Below are 21375 nucleotides of genomic sequence, written 5' to 3'. Positions count from 1 at the left end.
GGAATGCTAACTCATTGCTCTTAATCTGGATTTGTAAATTTTTTATGACTTTTCTTTGTCAAAGGATCAGTTTAAAGAATTGCACAGGAGGACCTCTTTACAGTTCTAATGAAGGGGGAGCAGAAGGTAGCTTCATACATTATACAATATGCAAGAGGAAGGATTATATAGTCTTTCGTATGGCTTTTGATAAGATCCCTTAATCATGTTTATCCCATGATCCCTTGGGCTCATAACACCCTTAAGACCTTTAGAAAACCACAAAGATGCATGGTGGTCCATCTGGCTGTTTTTCTTACTGAAAAAACAATGACAACCAACATATGACTTAAGATATGTAATTTGAATGCAGCTTCCACATACTATTGTAATGCAGGTGCAACTTATGGCACTCTCACTAACACACCAATTGGATTCCACTTAGTGGAAAGTTTCCCATTCTTTATGTAGGAAGTTGTTTGCCCTTTGAGCTCTCTGTCATATTTATATTACTATTTTTCTACATGATGAATTAACCTGCCCCTGTTCTGCACAACCCCTGCAGCCATAGCACAATGTGATGCAGCTATGGGACGATCCAACGTAACGCACATTGTGTGGTGCAGTGCAATTAAAAAGCAGCGTAATGTCCCACTATGCGGATATCTGCACCCACTACCTCTCAGCGACTGTGATCTCTCTGTCAAAACAAATACTTCATCCCTCTGAGGAGGAGGATGGGGGGGGGGGGGGGGGGGGGGATCTGTACCATGCAGCATAGTGAAATATGTATTAAAGGGGAGGAAAAGGAGACACGGTCATCAAGAAAAGACACATCCATATAGAGTACCTGACTTTCAGGGCTTCATCTTTTCATTGCATTTGAGCTACAAAATCCTTGCTGCACATTAAGCTTCATCCCGACCCACCTGAAGACACAATACTATGATATGATACCAGAAGACTCCGGAATCTGGTGTTACTTAAAATGCTGCATGGTGATTTAAGTGTCCCGTGACTTATTATCGGGGATTGCAACATGTTGAAGTACCTCCGATGAAACTTTTCTTCATCCAGTCATGCAGTCCAAACTAACTCTGTCATTTAGGTCATTTAAGAAATCCACAGAGCAATGACTTCATCAGTATATGATTGATTTAAGTGCTTTCAGATGCACTTGCCTTCTCTGTATCTACACATGAAACGTGTGGACATGCTGAGGGTCTGTTCCACCATGTTAGTTTCCCCTGGTGTGTTTGTACCACACACGACTCGAGTGGGGTTTTCCGTTTAAAATAAAATCTGTCTTTCACACCATTTCTCAATGAAATGAAAATTGTTGGCGATGAAGGTGGTACTCTGATGTCATCACTGAAACATGCTTGGACATAAGAAACCACAAACCTAGAAGTCAGGGTGTCCCCTCTCAGCCCTCTCTCAGTTTGTGTATTTTTGTTCTTTTTCTCAGTCTTTCATGCCCAATTTTGGTTATAATCATGCTGCATCCTTCACAAAGTTACGTGACTTTCGCATGTTTGAAATACAAGCTCTAGCGCTCACATAGTTTCAGTGTGGTCTCACGGAGGCTGACTGATATGCGGTGAAAGTATATGTTCCTGTGTCTTCTCTGTCTGTCCTAAAGGTCTCCAAAAAAACTCTGCTCTGTGTCTGTCATCCCTTAAACTCTGATCTCTGAAACAGAGACACAGATGCAGACACAGTGATGCCTAGATAAACAGATTGCAGTTGAGATTTTAGATGAGTCAAAAAGAGAGTGACTTAGAGAGAAAAAATAAATAAAGATCTGGGCAGAAGCAACCATAGTGTAAAATGATGTTTGACGGATAGAGAATTGGCCCGCTGAACTGACTGACCTTGTGCTTGTCTTGGCCAGCGATCAGTATGCAGAACATGTGAGAAACACTTATGGCAGATAGTGAGCAGAGATTCATTTCCTCCAGTCAGTACATGTTCGAGTCGATTGCAGATTTTCCAAAACCATGTTAGCTGAGCAGAGAACAAAAAAAGCAGCATAAATCATTTACATCTGGCTCGGTCCGAGCAACAATAGCTCTGTGGTGCAATACAGAGCTCTGTATTCCCTGTGCACTCTGCTGTTTGTATCTGTTTACCCAACTAACTGCTTACTTTCTATGTCTACAAATTATTATTTAATCCAGTATGTTTTTAATAATTTGATTTAAAAAACATCATAAAACAATGACAAAATGCTTTTTCAAAAGTGTTCATAAGTCAACAAAATAACTAACTTGGTTGTCTTTTTTGTAGGTTGGCAGAACTGACAACTGACTGACTGTGCACAATCAATGAAAAAGAGAGTTTTTTTTAATATGTCCCCTTTATCTATTATCCAAATTCAAGATTAATTTTCTGTCAACCGACTAATGTTGTGACATTATGATTCAGTAGCCCTACACCATCAATCATCTGGAGGAGCAGATGTGTGTTTAGCAGAAGTCTGACAGGAGCATGGCATGAACTGTACACCTGACATCTGTATTTGCGGCTCAGAGGCTATTACCTCTACTTAAACACCTGCTTTTCTTTGAATGTCTTAGATGTCTCTGTGGCTGGACAGTTGACATTTTGACATCCCAGGGTTACTCACCCGAGCCATACCACGCAACCGTAACATCCCAAACTTCTTACAAAATATTTTCTATTAAAACAAGCTTTCTCCTCTTGCCCAAGTGCTCCGCTATGCCAAACATGTGCTGTTCTTTTGAAATATTGGATCATTAATGACCATAAACACTTCAAACGCTAAAGAACGATTACTCTGATGCTGGCTCGTTGGAGTTGCATTTGGTGGGGTTATTGTTTTAGGCAGTGGGGGAAAGAACAGACTGTTTTTTGGATGAGCAATCTGCTCATGGAAAGGAATCAGAAGATTAAGCTTATGCAGTCTGTATTCACACCAAGGACAAATACCAGTGAGGGACATTTAAGGACTTGGTCATTGCAGATTTGCAATACATATTGTGTGAATATGCATTGCTGTATTGGCTTTATTGTAAAACTGTACTGTAATCGCATCATTTCAGCTTCTGTGCCGAAAATGCATATTATCTTTCAACTGATAAAACAAGGTCCTAAGCCCTATAGTTACGTGTATTGTCATCTCGGTGGCCATGTGAAGATATCCTTGGATCTATTATAAGCAAAGCCAGGAAGAAGAGACGTGGTGAGGTGCAGAATAGGGTCAGTGATAATGAAACAATGAGATAAGTTATTGTCTGAGAGTGAGTAAAGCCCAAACTGCAGATGTCATCAGCGCATGAAGTAAAGAAAAAGATGTGAAGAGTGAGAGGTCGGTTGGCCTGAGGCTAAAGAAGTGCAGAGCAGAAGGCAAAAGTAAGCTTAAGTATAGCTTTAAGACAGCTTAAATAACGCCCAACAAGGCCGATTAAACTGAGAACTGTTGTGTAAGTAAATCCAGCTTTTCTGTCATGATGGTGTTAAGTGCGGAAACAAATAGATCTATCGATTACCTACAAGCAAAACAAACAAAAAAAACAACTGCAAAGTTCCCAACAACTTAACACTGCATTGTCCGCCCACAAATCAGATACAACCTTCCTTCGCTTGCTTTTAATTAATTAATTAATTATTTATTTATTATTTAAAGTAACTTCTCTTCTGGCTCATCCTCTTCCTTCCCCTTTGAATTAAGCCCACACTTTGATTGACCAGACAAAAAAAATGTGTTCCTAACCAACAGATTCGCTTCTATAAAGCTCAGAGTGAAAATAATTGAACACCCTAAACAGTGGATATGTGTGTCTTAAAACCCCATTGTGTTAAATTCTCTAGGGCAGAAGGAGGAGAAAGAGGACACTTGATAGCAGAGCTAACAAGGGAACAGGGACTATTTCCACCTAACAATAGCAGAATGCCACCCAAACACAGCCTCCCTGAGACACACTGATTGTCCTGACCTGTTTGAAATGACACTGACCAGCAGGAGATGGGAGATTACGTCCAATTAGTGGCCACTGTCCCAACTGACGAGACCGCGTTTGTCTTTCGGGAGGTCTGATGGGGTTAGAGTTCATGACCTGACCAAAACATGGTGGCTGCTGACCCCCCCCCCCCCCAGCCACACAGGAGGGCTTTGAGTCTACTCACACTTTCATCAGCCGGCTTGCCTACACACACCAACACACCCTCACTTCCCTCGGACCCTCCGCTCATCCCTGCCTGACCTTGACCTCTGCCGATGTGTGTGTGTGTGTGTGTGACAAAACGAGAGCGAGGGAGGTCAGCAGGTCTCTGGGGAAACTGATTTATTTATTGGCTGATGCGTGTGTTTCCAAACAGGTGTAAATCTGCTCGCCAGCTAAGTGTGTGTCTGTGCATGTGGGTGTGTGAAGAGTACGAACTTTTGTTTCCGTTTATGTTGTTTGTGCCAATATTTGTTGTGTCCGTGCCATTTGCATCCTGGCTCTCTCTCTGAATAAATACACGTGGATGCGTGTTTGGCTGCACCTATGACTACATCCTCTTTGATGTTCGTGTGTGTGTGTGAGGGCGTCGGTGCATGTATGTGCGCGTGCTTTCCGGGCGGCTGTAAATCTCCAGACTGACATGTTGCTTCAGTAGGGAAACAGCAGGTTTGGGACACACTGATGGCCTTCACAGATGGCTTCAGGACCCTGCCCATGGGAGACCTTCTACTCTACCTATTAATTTATTCATTTTCCACTGCAGAGGAGACACTGAGGCAATTGTGATTGTTTCCAAGAGCCAAAGTCCCTTGAGAGCAGCTTGGGTGTTTTCTTATCTCCCCCCTCATTCTTTCCTTCCAGCCTCTTCTGTCCTCCTGCTCTCTTTTCTCCTGGCTGGTGTGTTTTCTTCTGTGCATCTAACCTTATCCCCCTAGTGCAGCAGGCCAGCTGACAGGCTTTGAATGTCATTGTCACAGTGTCATTGTGTCACTGAGTCAGTGTGGGACACTGATCAGTGCCAAGAAGAGAAAAGGCTACAATTTGACTGTCACTTGTTACTCCTTTCACACTTCATGCATCTCTGATGGATGGGATAGAAAAGTGTCGCTGCAGCAAAGAGGGATTTTAGAGGGATTGCAATTCCATTCCTCCAGCCAACTTGAGAGGTGGTTAAAAATCAAATTACTCAGAGTTGGTTTGAGCAGTTTCATTTTGAAAACGTCCATATGGGATAACTATGGCTCCTCTGTTAAAGCTCCATTGGAGCATCCTCGTTGATGGCGCTGCTTTCCCTGTCAGGGGCTGGAAAACGGAGGAGCGAGGAAGCATAATAAGCATGATGGAAAGCACTCACTCACTCACTCAGTCCTCAGCATAAACTAACACGATGTCATTAATACACGTGTGAGCGTGTTACGGAAAGCAGCAGATTATAGATCTGACTCTGAAAAGCAGTGATGTCATACTCCACATGCATCGTCAAAGGGTCAAAGCTCTGGTTTCAAAATGACATTACTTTATTATCGTTCATATTCATCATGACTGAGAAATACTTTAAAGATTTCTCAGATAGTTGAAACTGGTTGAAACTTTTTTTTTTAGCTCGGCCAAGAATGCAAATGAGAGCAATGTTATGGAAAGTGGCCTTCTCACTACTTGTACCACAAGCAGAACGTTTCTCTGACTTTATTATGGGTAGAACATGTTTCTTGGCTTGCTCAAGGCCTTTGAAAGGGAGTCTACACGGCATACTTACGCACATCAGCAAACACACACACAACGAAACGCTCCATCTTTAATGCATTTTACTGAGCAAGGCAGGCCAAGGCTCTGTGCCAGCACAGTCCTTCTGTCCACGTCTGGCTGTTTCCACCCTCTCTCACTCTCTTCTTCTAATGTACAACTCTCTCCGTCCACTCTTCCTGTAGACAGGTGGTCTGGTGGTTCAGACCAGGATCTTGGCTTTCTGTCTAATGCTGTTTTAATGGTACCTTGTGTGGTCGGGCGGAGAGAGGCATGCTGCAACTAACAGACCCTCCTGGAAGTTATATAATAGTCTCTTTCTGTTGTGGTAAACTTGTCAAATCTGATTCACGGGTGTATGAGCATGTGGTTGCGTGTTCACGTTCTCACTGGTGTGAGTGCGTGTTCAGGTCTGCATTAATGTTTAAGTTAAAAGAAGATTAAAAAAAGTCTATCATCTCATCTCATGATAAAGTAGTTTGTAATAATTTGAGTATCTTTTAGTCTTTTTACTTGTTTTAAGAAAAATGTAATATGTTGCTAATGGACAACATCTTGTCCAAAGACAATGAAGTTCAAAACATCAGTAGTTGTCGGGCTTTTTGTTGTCTCTTGCCCAGAATCAAAAAGTGGAGGCTTTCTTCCAGACTCTCTCCACAGGGAAGTTACAAAATCTAATATTGAATATTGGATTACTGGATATTAGTTGTTCTTTCATTGACTTGAGATCTGGGATTACTGGAAGAGATCAGCGTTTTTCAGGCACTGGTTTCAGTCTTGGTATGTGTAAAAATATAGCGTAAATGTGATTTTACACTACACACATTCAGGCTTCAATAGCTCATTTACCAAAAAATAAAATATTTTCTCAAAAATAAAACAAAAGCCGTAAATCGATCTCACACACACAAACACACGCACACACACGCACACACACGCACACACACGCACACACACGCACACACACGCACACACACGCACACACACACACACACACACACACACACACACACACATCTCTCAGGGTTTAAACAGAAGGAGTTATGGAAAAATGTTGAAATTCACCGACCTAAGTAGAACAAGTGGGTGGATGCAGGAAAGTTAAATGAAAAACTTGAACTCCTGGAGTGAACGGTATATGATATCGTGTTAAGATGAATATTTTCAACAGTGTGTGAGTGTGCAGGGGAAAGCCAGACAGACGACCGCTATTCAGCTGTGAAAAGGTGCTGCTTATCAGCGCACTGCAATTAAAACGGACAATGTGGCCATTATTCTACAGTTTGTGTGTGCGCGAGCGTCAGAAGGATATGTATCAGTGTGTGTGTGTGTGTGTGTGTGTGTGTGTGGGGCGATGCCCTTTCTGCACTACTTTTCTGGACCAAGCAGTGTCATATAATACATGTATGTTTGTTGGATCTGATGCTTGTTTAAATGGAGTTCTTATTGGAGGAAAATGAGACAATGGGAGCTTGTAGTCATATTTTTGCCACCATGTGCGTCTTTTGTGTGTGTGTGTGTGTGTATGTGTGTGTCGCTGGTCCCTCATCAGGCCCTCATTAACTTTACTAAGTGACCTTTGAGGAGGTGCTGATGGGTGTCTGTGGTACGCAGCCAAGTTTCTCCCTCATCTCCATTTTCACCTGAACTCCTTTTTTTTTTTTGTCTTCTACCACTTTGAGTTCACCGATTTACCACGTCTTGTTTTATGAAATCTGCTCTTCGTTTTCCTCTAAGCTGCATGTAATCTGCTACATGACAGCCTCTAGTCAACACTTTCCAACAAAGGCATCTCCACCTGTGTAGAATCTGAATTTCTAGCTCGTCCACAGAGAATTTGTAGGTTTGGTGGTCTCCAATAAAGGCCGTCGACCCGTTGTCCCTCTTGTTTCTGTCATTCTACAGTCTAGAGGCAGAGTGTGCACTATCTCCACAATCAGCTGGAAATAGGTCATCACTGCTGGCGTTCATGCTTCAAGCACTCTCCAAAAGTCTCCAGATTTCGGGAAGTATGGGAGGAAGACAATAAACATTTTACTGCGTCACAGTTGATCCGTCTTTTGGAGAACAAACACGCCAAATGGTTTTATTGCAGTGAATTGGTTGTGTGCGTCTGAAGTGATTACGGTCTGAGTGGTTTTGATAAAGTTAAAGTTGGTCGGATACATTGTAGCCTGCTGTCTGTCTGCGTCACCCCTTCACTCTTTAACAATAAATACTGGTAGTGAGTATCTGGAAGAGTTTGGCATCACACAAAGTGTAACTGAGGTTTCACCTCTTTTTCCGTTCTGAAAGGAGAAGTTAAGGTGCAAGGCAGACCATGTGCACTCTCGCAGTCCTCTATGTACCCTTGTTTTTTTTGGAAATTGCCAAAAAATGTATTTAATGTTCTTTAGATCAATGTCAATTTGAAAAAAGTACAAGCCTTTTTATTGTATAAGTTTGGACTGTTGGATTGATCAAAGGAAAATAAAAAATGAAAACTAGGGAGTTTCCTTTCCATGACTGCATCTGATTGGATGGTGGGAACAATTTAATCGGTCAAATGTGAACATTTTTTTTAATTACTTTTCTTTTTTTTTTAATGGAAACTGTAACTAACAAGCGTCACACAGACCCAGGAGAGTATGTAGCTCTATATGGAATCAAATGAAAACTGAATTCATTATGTAAGTGTGTGTAAGTGTGCACTTATCTGTTCAACATTTTGTGATGAAAGCAGAAAAAGATTGATGAGTGCGCACTTTGTGGTTTAATCATAATAATAATAAAGAAATGACACATTTTAAAGAACGATTCTTTATAAAAATTTCAAATATATTTTATTCATTTTCTTTTTTTGTAAAACAAAGATGTATTTCAGTAACAGAACTACAGTACTTACAGGTTAACTGATTTGAAAATATTGTCAAAGTTAAATCTTCATCTTTTACTGCTACGGTAACAGTGAATTTAGGTGCTATGTCTGTATGTATGACTCCTGCTTTCATACAATAAAGGTTTAACTGAAGCAAATTAAAACATTTAAGTACAAAACAAATAAACATTTGAAGAGTGATAGTGAAAAACAGCGAGTACCAGAGACTTATCAACCCAACATCGTTGGTTCTGTCCAGAGTCTCTTTCTCTCTCTTTCTTTCTCCACTTGTTTTCAGGAAGATGTCTTCTCTGCCTTTACCTCCTTCGCTCTCCGATTGAAAAAGCAAAAAAATATTCAAGTTTCCCTCTTTCAGGCCACAAAAAATGTTGCTGTACAATGTCAGTTGAAGCATCATCCAGTCCTCCAGTCTGTCTCGTTCCATTGGTCTTCTTTCCCAGCAGGGATAAAAGAAAAAAGCCCAGTTTCCTAATCATCTAGCATTCATCTGAATTACCTACTTTTTACATTATTAGAACATACATTTAAGTGGATCATCTACATGTCTTTGCTCTGATGTTTTTTTCTGGGCACTCATTGCACAGCCCACATGAACTGTAGCGTATCATTCCTCTCAGCTCTTTTTTTGCACTGAATCAAACCCTGCTTTCCCCCTCAGCTGCCTCCCCATTCTGTCTGTCTAGAATCATTACATTATCAAACATGTTTACCTCAAATCTTCAGATTCCCATTTCTTAATGCCACCGTCTTGATAAAGTTTCTGTAAGATATCGTACAAGTGATTTGTTTTACTACATCAGAAGACAAAAGTAAAATTATTAAATGAAGGTTCCATTAAATTGCTGGGGGGTAGATCAAAATGCCTGTTTCTCTTTCAAATTGTTATAAAATGTGTGGTTTCTTTGGGGCTTTTATTGTTAGGAGGGAGCTGCAGAGTGTGCAGCTTTCCCCCTCTCCAACATTAACATGTCTGATTCATCTAAGCAGATCAGGACGACCCCCTTGACAACTTGATTCATGTTAAAGCTGAGAAAATAAAAGCTTGGCTGCCCTGCTAACCCTTGTAGGACTATGTTGCGGTGCTGGTAAGAGATTTTGCAGGGATCTGGAGTTCAGGGACACAGACTTTGGATCTACGTGGAACAGGGTGGAATGTGGGGAGCAATAGTGGATCGTGCAAACAGTGCAGCGAGCCGCGTCACTGGAAGACGGTGTGGTAGGTGGGACACTGATGAGACTTCATGTACTTGATGGCGAACTTGAGCTCCTTGCTCTTCTTGTCCCACTTGTGAATGGACATGAGCAGCAGTTGTTGGTCCACTTTGCGGCCCATGATGAGGAAGTTGGAGCCCAGGCTGTCGAGCTGGGCACACGGGCAGTTGGCGCCATTCTTGATGTACAGGGTCAGTTTCTTCAGGTCCTTCTTCCTCAGCACACCCTGCTTCAACACTTTCTTCTTCTTCTGTGCTGCAATCAGCTTCCTGTCACCCTTCTCCTTCTTCACCTCCTTGATTTTCATCTTGAGGGCTGAGGGAGAAGAGAGGGAGAGATATTTTTAGGTCTTTATTTTATTCTATAAAACAGATATTTACACCCAGAAGCTGTTAATGTGTCATTCTGATTCCCCCGTTCCTTTCTACTTTGAGCAGCTGTGACATTTCTTCTTCCTGCAAACCAGCACCGCTGTGCCAAAGACGCAGCTAAAGTATTTTACACCTCTCCTGAGTATCATTATTTAAACTCCCCTGCAGCGTATAAAAACTGCATCCTGTGTGTATGCTTGTGTGTCTGACTTGGGGAAAACCCATAAATGAAAAGGAGGACATTTCTTTGGAGTTACAACCAGTTTTTCATGCAAGTTCAAGTCAAGTCTTAAGCCCTTGAGCGTGGGGCCAAGTCACAAGTCATTTTAAGCAAAGTTCAAGTCTTTCAGATATCTGAATGCTGATCATTAAATGACATGGCAGTTAAACATTTTTCTCTCACAACTGGGTTGAACATGTTTGTTGTGTAACTGAGACAAAGTCCTTTCAGAACATCGGCCTGTAATTAAAACTTGCAAGGCCTGTCTGGTCTTTTTTTTTTTGTTAAAGGATTTTACACATCAAATCATGGGGCTTCTATGTTTTATAGCAGATAACCCTTCGTACACTGTTTTTAGCAAACAAGGAGTTTAGTTACAGCAAACTCCGGTTTATCAATTTCATGAAGTACTAACTTGCGTCTCCGGCGAGCCTCCTGTTTATGAGTTTAACATGTGAAAGATCAAAAAATTGAACTGCCAAGCATTTGAGAAAGGAATTCTCTCGGGGAACGTTTTGACAGGTGAAATTAATCATTGGCCGTGCAAAGGCGAGAGGTTGGTATGAAGCATCGCTATGTACCCAAGCCTGTTGGAAGATCGCCATTTCACTTCTCGCCTGTATAAACATCTTGGTACGCTCTGATACGTATACAGTACATGCGAAGCGATAGCATGTTCAATAAGGTATGTGTGTGTTGAGTTGCCTCTCATCCCCATCCTGATTCACACCCAGCTCCTTCACTGAGGGTGTGTGTTTGTGTGGCGCATTTGCGTGCCTCAGCGTGTGTGTGTTTTTTTTGTTGTTGTTCAATGCATTCATGTGTGTGCTCAGTATAGATAGGAAGGATAACATAATTTCCCTCCCTGCTTCATGTTGATTGCCCACTCATATTCAGTGGGCCCCACTGTGCAGCCTGGACAGTACCCTTGTGACAAGCTGTGCCCACTTCTTTATACAAACTCACCTTCTTTAAAGTGAGCCGAAGGGGTGTAGAGGAAGAGAAGGAGAGAGAAGTGTGCTGTCATTTTGAGGAGAAACAGGTTTTCTTCAAGCTAAATCAGGCAACCTCCCCTAGCAACCAGGTGTAGGCTTCGTGTGCATGCGCTGCCCGACAGCTTTCTTTTCTACTCTTGTCATTTGTGTTAGGCTGCAGGATGGTACAGCGAGGAATGTGGAGGGATCAGACATCAAAAGTAAACTGTAATAAAACACGAAGAGCAAAGATTCTCTGAGGGCGAACGGTGTCCGAAGATGAATAGGCAACAAGATTCATGAGGCGTAAGCTGTAATCAGCTATCGCCCTATAGAATAACATTGTCAAGTCATTCTTGCCTTGATCTCCAGATCCATACATCACGGTTATCTCGACTTCGATACTCATCGTCATCCAGCCACATACATTAATACTCAATAAAATGTCTGTCTTTGGCTCACTATCTGCTTTCACATTAACAATGTTTCATTCTACTGAAAAGAAAGCATCTTATCGCTAAAACCTCATGTTGGAGGATTGAGATATATAATCCTGAAATTAATCAGAGAAATAAATATAGGTAGAGTCAGGAGTAATTATGGCTGATGACTGCGTTTTGGCTGCAGCACATCGTGTGAGCGATGTGCACAAAGATGTATTTTATTGTTGCTGTTGGATGTGATGTGTGGACCGTATATTCATTTATTATTTATAATGGGTCGTGTTTTGTTTGGTCATAGTTGTGGGTGATGGCCAGAAAAAAGTTTAAGAAACTTCTCCTTCATCTCTTTCAAACTGCAGACATTTCCTCTGTGGGACACTTCAGCATAGAAATATGGTTTTGCAGAACCAGTCCGGCCACATTTCATTTTTAGTTACACTATTCTCACTAATCTGTTCAGAAACATAAGCCATGTTCTTCATGAGTCTCCCAATGTTCTGAGCTTTTTTGGCCAGAGAAAGTAGAGAGAAGTATATCATTAACTCTAAAGAATGGGGCAGTAGTCTATGCAAGTAGAAGTTCTGCTGCTGTGGAGTACAATGGGCCAAAAGCCTCGATGAGCAGAAATAATAGAATAAATATGTTCTGGCTTCGCGTGCAGCTCATTGCTGTGGTGAAACTGGACTGCTGGAAAGTACAAAGTTAAAAAAATGGTGTTGAATGGACATCTGGGACTGAAAGCTATTATATTAATGTATTACATTATGAGATGAAAAGGCTAATGCTGGCGGAGGGAATCGTGCAAATTATTGTTTTCTGCTCGTTCATGTCTGTGCTCATTTAGAATATTTTCTACAAATACCTGCAAGCATATGGTTCAACGGAACATGTGAGTTATCAAGAGAGACTGAAATATAAATATGTAATGGAAAAAAGCCCAATACTTATTATGTTTATGTGCACCAACAAAGTAACCTTTCAGTGTTGTTGGTGTCTTTAAAACTAAGGCATTTGGAAATCCAACGGTTTTTACAGTAGCTAACTAAGAACTGTGTGCATCATATTTTAGTCTTGATGGATGTTTCTATTGACATTCCTGTGCAAGTGTATGAGTTATTTGACAGAAGTCCTGCTATTTATTTTGCTATAGGACTTTTGCTGTCCTCCACACTGCAATATTATTAGAATACTGGTGGTAGGTTGACACATATCTCCGCTTTTAAATAGCTTCTTTTCAAACTCTTACATTTTTGAGTCCCTTCATTTTATTATTGATGTGAAACAGACTTGAAACTTCTAACTAAGACTGGTGAAAAACATTTTGTCTCCATTGTTGCACAATGAATCATGTGTCTGCTCTGAGGCTGGCTTGTCACTCACAAACTCACTCCTTCACGTATAGTGGGCTGCAGATTCTCCACAAGTGGAGGTTGTTCAGCATAACATGAAGCTAACCTGTGCCACTTTGAAAGAAAAGTTGCAACAGCAGTTTAGCAGCCCGATGTCGCCACCTACAGGCAAGGAAGGCAATATTTGCTACAGTTTGAAATGTTGTGCCACCTGCAGGCAATGAGTGTTGGCGCTATAGTTATTTTCTGACTAAAGAAGACAATACCGGCCCTGCTGTGCATTAAACTGCCCCCGCTCTCCTGTATGTTACTGTCTAGCTCACACTTAATGATGTTACTTACCAAAGTCACTGGCGCAGTAATGCTCCATTATGTTGTCTGCTTTCAGCTCATTGTCACACGGAGGGCACACCTTCGACACTGAGGGGACAGAAAAATAATTTGTCATTAGAAACTAAACATAATCACATTTCATATGGTTCTTTTATGGCCAGATTAGCTAATATCTAACGGCTGAGTTGAGGTCGTTGTTAGTCAAGTGCAGTCACCAAAACCAAAGCCGCGTTGGTATGAATTTGTTGAGCCCTGACCACTTTTGAGGCACTTATTTGCAGCCCCCCCTCCTCTTGTCAGAGGCTATTTGCTGCTGAGCGAATACACAGTCCAGCAGGCTGACTGATGTTTGCCCTGCAATTACACTGGACGAAATGTTTTTATTCTGGCCCTTGTATATTTTAGTGGTGCAGGCGTGGTCTTGGCTGTACAGGAAGGTAAACGCTGCAGCAGGAGCAGCTGAACATGGTGAAAAGTGATTCAGTACACAGACGCAGCCAGCACTTAGGCCACACAGCAACCACACATTGTGAAACGGCAAGGGGAAACCGAAGCACCAAGTCCAGTTTATTTTTAACTCAAAATTTATGGTCATGCCTGCTTTGCTCAAAAGCATGTTTAGCCTCACTAACTTTGATCTGAGACTTGATTGTTGTCATTGTGAACGCATTCAACATGAGAGAGAAGTACAGGCCCTACATGAAGTCTTTTTTATTTGTTTACTGGAGAATCTTGCTTATTTTAACAGCAGAAAGATATGGGAATATGTTAATTTATCATGACATTTTGACTTAATCAAACATCTTTCCTAACTTCAATCTGCCACTTAAAAACCTTGCGTTCAAGCAACCTCAACCTCTTCTTTCTCAGAAACACAAACACACTCAGACATGCTTCATACTGCCTTGCCATTTTCTCCGAAGGCTCTTCCATATAAAACTTTATTATGACAATTACTACATAAACTCCATGTAATCCCTGAAGGGCTGTTGTAGCAATACACATCAGTCCATAGCCTTAGGCCAGTCGGTGGAACAAGGTATAATATTAGAAATGGTCAGGGAGAGAAGGATGTGGCATATACATCTACCCCACACCACATATATACACCTACAGGGCAGTTACATATCAGAAGCAGTCTTTTTTTGGGACGTTTGCTAGTGGGGGAGCTAAATATTTCTGTCATTCACCAACCACAATATCCAAAATATGTCCAGATCTCTCCCCCCTCTCTTTTTTTCTGTGTGTCTCACACTTACACACACACACACACATATAATTCTAGCACAGTGCAGCCCAGGCCCCTGGGTTAAAAGTCAGGGTTCAAAGGTTATCACCCCATTCCAAACCTCAGCGTCTGGGCAGATAATGAGAGGGGTCAAAGTTTAGCATGCTTCGCTGCTCGGGTCGTGGGGAGGTGAACCCCTTTACCACCACTGAGTGTATGTATGTGCGTATGTGCTCGTATGTGTGTGTGTCAGAGGGAGTTGAACCATGTTCTTGTAGAGTAACTGCCAGTTTTTTCTCCTCTGAGGGTTCCCATGCATTCACAGGCAGGAGACCTGCGAGGCCTACAGGGTCAGGCCTCTTAATTGTCTGGTGCTGACATGAAGACTGGGACAAGAGCTCGGAAACACACACACACACACACACAGACACACACACACACACACACACACACACACACACACACTTGGAGCAAGAGATGCCAAAACTCTGGATTTGTCTGTTTTGAATGATTCCCTTGAAGCTGTTACGTCTTATTCAGACGCCACGGTAATTCATTCTGGTTTCACAGGGGTGGTATGTTGGCAGGAGGCCCAGTTACATTGATGCCAGAGCATGTGTCAGGAGAAAACAGACCCTCCGTGAAACTTAGTTGAGCTTGGACCGAAAAACCACCATTTGGATTTCACTGAGAAATCAATTAAGCGACGACTGCCCGCATCACGGTCTGCTCTCCGTCGGGGGAGTCAACGTCATGTTCTGATGGGATTCACTGCTGTGAGGCTTGGTGTGTGTTTTTTCTCCTGGACACATTTCTACCCAGCAAATATTTTGACATTAGGTCATTTATGTAATTTGCCATCATCTCAAGCAGTTTAGGATTTTTTTTTGCTTTGGTTGACTTTGGACCCGACTGCCTCTTGTGTGCTGCTTTTCGTCATCTGAGTGCTGGGTTATTGACTTAATCACAGAAACTTCAATGTTTCCATTCACAGTGACCAATGTTACGGTATTGTCTTAGAGCTGTTCTTCTGGAGGATGAGGAGGTTGGGATTCGATGATTGAGGGTAAGAGGAAAAGGATGATGGGAGTAGTTTCAGTAGGGAGGTGGTCTGTTGGAGAGGCCTGCTGTTAATCTTCAAACAGCGAGCCAGAGTAGAAATGACGTACGGCAAGAGTCCAGTAATTTAACTGTACAACTTCATTTAGTCATAGCTCTGAGGTTAATATCACTTTCTCCATTTCAGTCTCCCTCCCCTGCTGTATCTTTTTTCTCTTGTGCACCCTCTCACTCTTTTTCTCCTCTCTTTCACACAACCCGGTTTTCCATCGTATTTTTTTAAATGTAGAAAGGCTGATTGAACACAACAAAATGCAACAAAAAAACTTTGAATGTTAATGATAAAGATGTGAAAAGTCATTTGTCAAATGATGACATATCTTTGGAAAAGAAGGCCTCATAAAGAATTGCCATTGTGCATCTATGTGAAATTATTTATCTAAAATAATTGTCCACTGTCATCTCTAATGTTCAAAGTCACCTCCTTGTAATTAGTTGGTGCAGTAAGAAATTGCTTAGCATTAATGCAATTTTGTAGTTTCAACAACATAATTGTGGTTACCCCTAAGGGACTAAATGTGCAGAAACACCTTGTCCTTTGTCTATACGTGACTTCCAAGATTCTTTTCATTCCCCTCAAACATTCTGTTGGAACACAAGCGCTGTAAATCACATTTTACATTTGTAACATTTCACAAATTTGCTTAAAATCAATTTCATAGCCCGTCACTTTCAAATACATATCTTCACTCAAAAGACAACCAGATCTATTAATATCGTCATCCGAACCCCCGGCCGTGTCTTGTGCCTCGTCCAATGCAGTTGGAGCGTCACAGTGGCTTTTTTACTTTTTTTGTTGCAAGAACGTTCCATTTAAAGTATGCGCAGGTCACTATCTCATGCCTCATTTGTACCCTTTAAGTTACGAGCAGCAACACTTATGACATAAAACGGTACTGTGCCGGAGATGAAATGCAGCGTGTGATTTATGTCGGAGGGCCTAACATCTGTTTAAATGCGGCATGCAGACAGACAGAGGAGGACTTAAAGATGTCCCACAGGCAGCCCCCGGGGCCCCGAAAACACAGCACGCTCCTCGCATCTGTAGGAATCCTATACAGAAGAGAAAATACATCTTCAAAAGGCCGAGGCAGTCTTCCATGCACAAGAGCATTGGATCACATTTTCCCTTTCATATATCGGCCAGGCCCACATGAGTAGCACCCATTGTGCTGCTGGGGACCTGACAGCGCTGCCTGTCACCTTTAGCACGGTTGTAACTTACACTAGCCGCATCAATGAGTACGGCGAGGACAGACAATATCTTTCACACCATGCAATTTCAACGACTTTCACTGGACAACGTACATATTGTCTTGAAAAGCATTTACTGCAAAAACATGCAGTGTGAGTGATGTAGTTTACCCCATGCACTTAAACAGACGGTGCAGAAAACTACTTACGTCCGTCATAACTGTTGATTTGCTGATGCTGGCAGCCGCTAAAGGAAGCATCCTTGAATAAGGTGGAGTTGATGGGCAGCACTAACTGTGCTCTGCCAGACAGACTGAGCTCAGCTGCCCTTTTTGGCTCCCAGGATGCCTGGGCCCTCTTTTGTCAGCAGTCTGCTTGTCTTCCCTGGTATTATAGCTACAGACTTGTGTTTCACATAATCACACCCCATGGGCCTCTGTTACACACACACACACACACACACACACATAGGCCAGAAATCATCCATACACACAACCTAAGCTCAGGTGACGGTGGTGTTTCTCTCAGTTTTGGCCGTGACAGAGCGGTGGAAAGTGAATCTGACTCTGTACTGTTAGTTTCCACAGGAGTCCTCGAACCGTGCTATATCATGTAATTGCAGAATAGCTCAGATAGCAACAGGGCCTCCCGGACAGGGAGAGCAGTGCTTAATACCTGTGATTGATCCAAGTCCCCAAGATTCACCGGAATTACCACAAGAGAACTCATTTGATCCTGTGTGAGGAGAATCATCCATGTTCAGACGGTTCCCAGGAAACTCTTCTTCTAAGCTGAATTTCCTTTTTATCATTGCTGGCTGTGTGTGAGTGTGTGTGTGTGTGTGGGGGGGGGTTGTTTTAGAGCCAAAAGCTTGTCCTTAGGATGGCCTCATCGGCACATCTGAGAGACTCTGGTTCTTAACAAAATGTCAGTGACTGAGCCTTCAGGCTAGAAGTGATATGGGTTCACTCTCAGTTTCAAACACACACTCTGACACACACACACACACACACACGTAGACAAGCAAATCTTTCAAATCGAATCGTTTAACTTCACCAATGTTCGATTTTTGATTTATTCTTTAAAAGTTTGATTTAACACATTTTTTCTTTTTTCTCTCTGCATGAAATTGCTTGACTGCAAAGACCTATTCCGATCTTTATTAGATTAGATCGGATCAACAAACAGTTGCCTGTCTCAGGAGGTGACAGATGAAGTTGAAGCCGCCTCCTTCTCAGAGAGCATGTAAGAGAATGAGTTATGGCTCTGCAAAGCCAAAGTGTCACATAGTTGATCCTCGTCCTACAAAAACAGAACAGCCATTTTCCCTAATGGAATAAGTCAGCACTGCACGAATTTACCAGAGAATCCTGAAATGATTTACAGATATCAGTATGCTGCAAACATTATTGATAACAAGATATATCACACAATGTATGATTGATGGGACTAAAATGATGTTTTGGCATTATTGGCTTTCATTTTGAGTGCTTTAGTAAATGTTGTATAATATATCAAGTTAAGGAAAACACATTATATGTGAAATATCAAGTGAAATATTAACACACAGGAACATTTTAACCAAAGTAGATGAGAAATTGCGATAAAGGCAAGACGTGGAATAATGACAATAATAAACCATTTTGCTCGAGCCCTTATTGAAAGCAGGGAGGCAGACACTTTTTGTGCTGCAGGAAGCAGCTTTTCTCCTATTCTACACTCTGTCTGCCTCTCTTTACTCTCCCGCTTCCCTCACCTTTCACTCCTCTCCATTCGGCTCGCTCAGGGACAATCAGGCTTCAGCCATTCCCATTCTCCGCCTGCCTCTATTGTCCCGTCATGTCGACTAATTAGTGGGAGCTCAGTAATTGGCCTTCTAGCTAATTGGCCTGCTGGCTGCCAGACCCAACAAAGGCCTAGCGGGCTGGGACACAGTGGGGACTGTTCCCCTCCACTGTCTAAAGGCTCTCATCAACTCCCTCTCTCCCCCTCTCAGCGCTGACTGCTTTTGTGAAGAGGCTGCTTAAGTAGTCGCGGTGCACACACACACACACACACACACACATACACCTTTTTGCTCTCTATGTAGTTCCCTCTCACCCTTTCACAGCTCACTCTTCGCCCATATGTCTGTTCTCTTACTTGCTGCCTGTGAAGAATTATGTCATTCTTACAGAAAACCCAGAGTGGCAATTTTCCTTCTTATTTCATCCATCTTGGGTCTGGTTGTACATTTATTGACACTTTGCAGACTAGCTTGTGATTTGCATGCTTGACAGCTTTGAAATAAAAAAAAAATCACTCAGTTGTTTGATTGATTAGCTGTTGCTGGATGTCTGCTGATAAAGGTGTGTATGTGTGCACGTGAGTGTGTGTCACCCTTTCAGTTAAGATGTGTTTAACATCACAGTCCATTAATCTTGACTCGGTGAGCGATCTGGCTGTCGGAGAATCTCAGTCTCCTGTCTCTCTCCCTCAGTCTGTCTCCGTCCCTCCCTGAGGCTGGTGCACATGGCAGGGAGCCGTCGTGAACTGTCCACTTACTCAAGAACTTTCCCCTGTAGCCTCTTCCTGCTCTTGTCTCTCACACCCGACTCTGGTTAGTCTCTCACTTAAACTTTCATCTGTCATCATTCGCTGTGCGGGAAAACCACATGAGCCTCACAGCCGTCTTTGGGCTCTTACTGTTTCTGACTCTGCAGGCTGTTAAACACTCATCTGTCTTAGCAATGCTGTTAGCGGGAGTCCCGGAATTTACAATGCAGAGACAAACTATATTTTTTTTACTTTTGGATTTGTCTGCACAACACGGATCATGTATAGCATGATTTTTTTATGAGAAAAGTTTAACTTTTTAACCTATTTCAAATTGCTATTGTCATTGCTTAATAAAATGCACATATAGCTTCATGAATAAAAACTGATTTGTACAATATAAATAATTTTTGGACAGAATACTAAAAGAGCTACAGCATGCTTTTTATGCTGCAACATTTTTTTTATTTGTTTTATTGACTTGAATTGATTGTATTGTGGTTACTGAGCTTGCCACTTGACTTTTAGTAGTTTGTAAAAACATTTAAATTACAGATGGTGCAAACTCAAGCTAAGTTAATTCAACTTCCATTCTAAAATGAAAGTTACTTCCACCATTGTGGACTTGTAACTTGTATGTAGATAATTTTGTGTGTGAGTATATATGCTTGAATGAGGGTGTATGTGCACATAGCTGCCCTACCTGGTGGCTGGGTCACGTGGTTCCCAGTGAACTGCATGGGGATGCAGAGGTCATTATCAATGGGAAACTTGTCACAGGTCAGCATCTCTGGCCAGGGGAAGCCATAGGTCTCCATCACCGGAGCACAGCTGTCCCTCACGGCCTCACACAGCGAGCGGCAGGGATAGATGGGCCTGTCCAGGCACACCGGTGCAAACAGCGAGCACAGGAAGACCTGGGTATCAGCATGGCACCGTTTGGCCAGGAGGGGCACCCAGCTACCCGCCTGCTGCTTGACCTCTGGCATGGTTTCGTGGTCCAGGAGGTTGGGCAGCCTCATCTTTTTGTAGCCCACATTGTGGCACAGGCGCAGGTCAGCTGGTATGTCCACACACTGGGGCTGCTTGGTGTAGAAGCGGCCATTGTGGAAGTTGTCCGACTGCCAGCTGTAGTAGTCGTACTCATCTGCGGCTGAGGCGGTGAGGAAGAGGAGGAGGAGGGAGAAGAGCGACAAGCTCAGTGCCAAGCTGAAGGAGCCCTGGGTTAATGCCCACCTGGGGCTCTTTTGTCCGTGTGCCATGCCTTTCTGAGCCCGAACCAACAATTCAAGAAGGTTGTATCCAAAGTCTCCAAAGTGACTCAGTGAAGACAAAACGCAGAGTGAAGAGAGGAACAAGTGGGGCAGGCGTACAAGCTGTAATCCTTTTTTTTTGTCCTGAGTATGGACGCTGTGGATTGAAAACAAAGTGTTTAATTCCCTTCTTCCCTGCAGAGTCAGCCCTCTAAGCCTCCCTGAAACACCTCCCTGTGTGTGTGTATGTGCGTCTCAGGTAGTGGAGTAGGGAGGCAGCAGTCAAGGAAAGGTGAGCACAGGACTGCTTATTTTCTAACTTTCCCTGTTCACAATTTCTCACTCTCCTTCCCTCTCCCTCTCTTAGACCTGTCTCCGGCCCTCCCCTGCTCGCTGTCTATCAGTCTGTAGCTGTAATGAGGAGTACCTTAGGTTTTAAGAGGCATTGGTAGCTGCTCTCAGCGGCTGCCTGCCCCCTAGCAAGCACCCAGACCACTCACCTCTCTACTGGCCTCCCCTGCACTCGCTCACAACAGCCTCAGCCAATCACGACCCTGGGGGAGGCTCCCAGTGGCC

The 21375-nt window shown here is 42.7% G+C and overlaps 1 protein-coding gene across 1 annotated transcript; it reads right to left on the bottom strand.

The window, feature by feature from the left end:
- Positions 1-8579: 8579 nt before the first annotated feature.
- Positions 8580-20830, bottom strand: sfrp5 (secreted frizzled-related protein 5). Its single transcript, XM_079169378.1, has 3 exons — positions 20250-20830; positions 13480-13557; positions 8580-10095 (listed from the first exon to the last, which is right to left on the bottom strand). Exons 1-3 carry the CDS (start codon positions 20806-20808, stop codon positions 9767-9769), a joined length of 966 nt encoding a protein of 321 aa, XP_079025504.1. The 5' UTR covers positions 20809-20830; the 3' UTR covers positions 8580-9766.
- Between the last annotated feature and the right edge of the window lie 545 nt (positions 20831-21375).

Source organism: Pholis gunnellus, assembly GCF_910591455.1.
Source record: "Pholis gunnellus genome assembly, chromosome: 11".
In the NCBI taxonomy this organism is placed as follows: domain Eukaryota; kingdom Metazoa; phylum Chordata; class Actinopteri; order Perciformes; family Pholidae; genus Pholis; species Pholis gunnellus.
This window is presented reverse-complemented; position numbering and strand designations above follow the sequence as displayed.